The 3,324-nt window shown below is 37.4% G+C and overlaps 1 protein-coding gene across 1 annotated transcript; it reads left to right on the forward strand.

Annotated features, from left to right (window-relative positions):
• Positions 1 to 295: 295 nt before the first annotated feature.
• On the forward strand, positions 296 to 1,534 carry Slc35g2 (solute carrier family 35 member G2). The gene has a single exon (XM_026382134.2). The coding sequence runs from the start codon at positions 296 to 298 to the stop codon at positions 1,532 to 1,534; it is 1,239 nt and encodes a 412-aa protein (XP_026237919.1).
• Positions 1,535 to 3,324: the final 1,790 nt, after the last annotated feature.

Here is a 3,324-nt window from a genome sequence, read left to right on the forward strand (position 1 = left end):
AATATTATGTCATGTAAAGCTGAGAAATAAAGCTGGATCAGACAAGAATAAGCAGGATGAGAAATTGGGACAAATCTAAGATGGGAGTAAAAAAAGGGTAGAAGATTCCATTGTGCTCCATACATGTGATAAGCATATTTCCAGATCATCTTGTCCTATATTTTTTATAGACTCCTGTTATAATCTCTTTTTGTCATTGAAGTGGGGCATGTTATTATAACAGAAATTCTTTATTCAATGAAATGAATATGACATTTGTCTCTTTTATTTTTAATAGAATTGATTATCTGAAAAAATGGATACTTCTCCATCCAAAAAATATCCAGTTAAAAAACGGGTGAAAATACATCCCAACACAGTGATGGTGAAATATACTTCTCATTATCCCCAGCCTGGGGAAGATGGATATGAAGAAATCAATGAAGACTATGGAAATTTTATGGAAGAAAATCCAAAGAAAGGTTTGCTGAGTGAAATGAAAAGAAAAGGAAGAACTTTCTTTGGAACCATGGATACTCAGCCTCCACCAACAGAAGACCCAATGACCAACGAGATCGGACAATTTCAGAGCTTTGCAGAAAAAAATATTTTTCAATCCCGAAAAATGTGGATAGTGTTGTTTGGATCTGCTTTGGCTCATGGATGTGTAGCCCTTATCACTAGGCTTGTTTCTGACCGTTCTAAAGTTCCATCTTTAGAACTGATTTTTATCCGTTCTGTCATGCAAGTCTTATCTGTGTTAGTTGTGTGTTACTACCAGGAACCTCCCTTTGGACCCAGTGGATACAGATTACGACTCTTCTTTTATGGTGTATGCAATGTTATTTCTATCACCTGTGCTTATACATCATTTTCAATAGTTCCTCCCAGCAATGGCACCACTATGTGGCGAGCCACAACCACAGTGTTCAGTGCCATTTTGGCATTTTTACTTGTAGATGAGAAAATGGCTTATGTTGACATGGCAACGGTTGTTTGCAGCATCTTAGGTGTTTGTCTTGTCATGATTCCCAACATTGTTGATGAAGACAATTCTTTGTTAAATGCCTGGAAAGAAGCTTTTGGGTACACTATGACTGTGATGGCTGGACTGACCACTGCTCTTTCTATGATAGTATACAGATCCATCAGGGAGAAGATCAGCATGTGGACTGCACTGTTTACCTTTGGTTGGACTGGGACAATCTGGGGAGTGTCTACTATGTTTGTTCTTCAAGAACCCATCATTCCATTAGATGGAGAAACATGGAGTTATCTCATTGCTATATGCATCTGTTCTACTGTGGCATTTTTAGGAGTTTATTATGCCTTGGACAAATTCCATCCAGCTTTGGTCAGCACAGTACAGCATCTGGAGATTGTGGTAGCTATGGTCCTGCAGCTTCTAGTGTTACACATATTTCCTAGTGTGTATGATGTCTTTGGAGGGGTGATCATTATGATTAGTGTATTTGTTCTCGCTGGCTATAAACTTTATTGGAGGAATTTAAAAAGGCAAGATTATCAGGAAATACTAGACTCTCCCATTAAATAATACCTGGTTATTGTAATTTTGTTAATGCTCAGTTATTAATATGTACACTGCCAACTTAATGTTTACCTATAATGTCTTTATGTTATATAATTCAGAGTGCTATATAATATATAATAAATATAGTAGAAAAATTATTATAGTGTAATATATTCAAATATAGATATTAAATATGCAAAATATGTCAAGAACATGGTGTCTTTACATTTATTAACACAGGGTGATTGTGAAATGTTAATTTCCACTGCAAAGGTCACAAAACTCGAAGAAGTGACTTTTTTTTTAAAGATTATTTTTAAGATGGACACAATATCTTTTCTTTATTTATTTTTATGTGGTGCTGAGAATTGAACCCAGTGCCTCACATATGCAAGTGCTCTACTACTAAGCTGTAACCCCAGCCCCAAGAATTGACTTTTTCAGGTGAAACTTCTGTGGTCCCACAAGCTCCCAAATTTGAAAAATGCTCACATCCAACGTTTTACAAATATTCAACAAAACCCTTCATTGTTCAAAATCTTCATTTGTGAAAAGAATAATATAGGGTCAAATGTTGAACACTAAGTGCTATTTTGTCATCTACTTGCACTAGAAAACTAGAGATGACAGAGGTAGGTAAAAGAGTTTGAGTTGAAGCAAGAATGAGAGAACAAAGGAAAGGAGCTGGTTTTCAATGACAAGGGTCCAATGTTAGAACAGGAAATTGGTCCTCCCTTTGCTACAGCCACATTAGGCAATGCATGGGAAAGGGATATTGGGAGAAGGCTGAATTCTTGCCAGCTTTACATAATTCATGTGCCTGATGGTGGGAGACCTAACATTGGAGCAGGATCTGTTTATCCTTAGCTATCTTTCAAATCTGCCCTTGTTCATGATTTCATGGCAGGTATATAAGTGAGCTCCAGCAAAGTTACTTCTTTTGATGATTACCAACAATAATCATAATATAGCAGAAAATTGACATGGTGTCTTTAGATCCTTTTCAAAAGGGCCCAAAGTCTATAAAAGCATTGACTTTATTTTAGGCCAGCAATGGCACCACTATTAATTCTGCACAAATGTTGAAATGGGCCTGTTTTTTAAACTATTGTCTTTTAGCTGCAAATTCTCTTAGCTCACCTCTCTATACTTTCCTGTAGAATGCCATGGCACAGACCTATAATCTACAAATTTCCTATGTTAGCTGGTGTTCCTAGGTTCCAGCAATGAAGGACCCTAGAGGGAGACTGGAAAATGAAAGGGGAGAAGGGACTTCCTTTGCTTATAGTTCCTGTCACTGTTACCCAAGCCATTAGCAAGCACTCTTTGCTTCAGCAGGAGGTACTGAATTTAGCCTTGAGCTTCTTTTGGCATTGCCCCTCCCTGCAAACTACTAGCCTTATCAAATCCCTCCCAGAAGTAGCAGGACCAAAAGAAAAAAAAAAAAATAGTAGCCTGATAGCCTCTTCTCAGGGGTCTGAGCTGTGGTTCCTCTGGTTCATTCCTCTGAGCTTCTGAGACTTGATAATCCAACTTTGATTATCCTTTTCCCTGGCCATAGGGGTGGTAGCTGCTCCATGCAGTTATCACCTCTGAGAGGGTTACTTCATGTTCCCTTTTTTCCTGTCCATCAACAGCCCAAATTAAATTTTCTCTGTTGTAATATCTTGTGATTTTTGTTTTCATGATTAATATGTCTCCAAATCTTCCTCCAAAGAATTCACAGTCACTAATTATAAGGCATCTGTACTTTGGGAAAATGTCAACATTTAGATTTTTCAAGGATTACTAGACATTGGTTCTCAATAGCAATT

Source organism: Urocitellus parryii, chromosome 2 (assembly GCF_045843805.1).
Source record: "Urocitellus parryii isolate mUroPar1 chromosome 2, mUroPar1.hap1, whole genome shotgun sequence".
NCBI lineage: Eukaryota > Metazoa > Chordata > Mammalia > Rodentia > Sciuridae > Urocitellus > Urocitellus parryii.

Bases quoted from the DNA above. Each gene is read 5' to 3' on its own strand.
- Slc35g2 (XM_026382134.2), top strand. From the start codon at position 296: ATGGATACTTCTCCATCCAAAAAATATCCAGTTAAAAAACGGGTGAAA.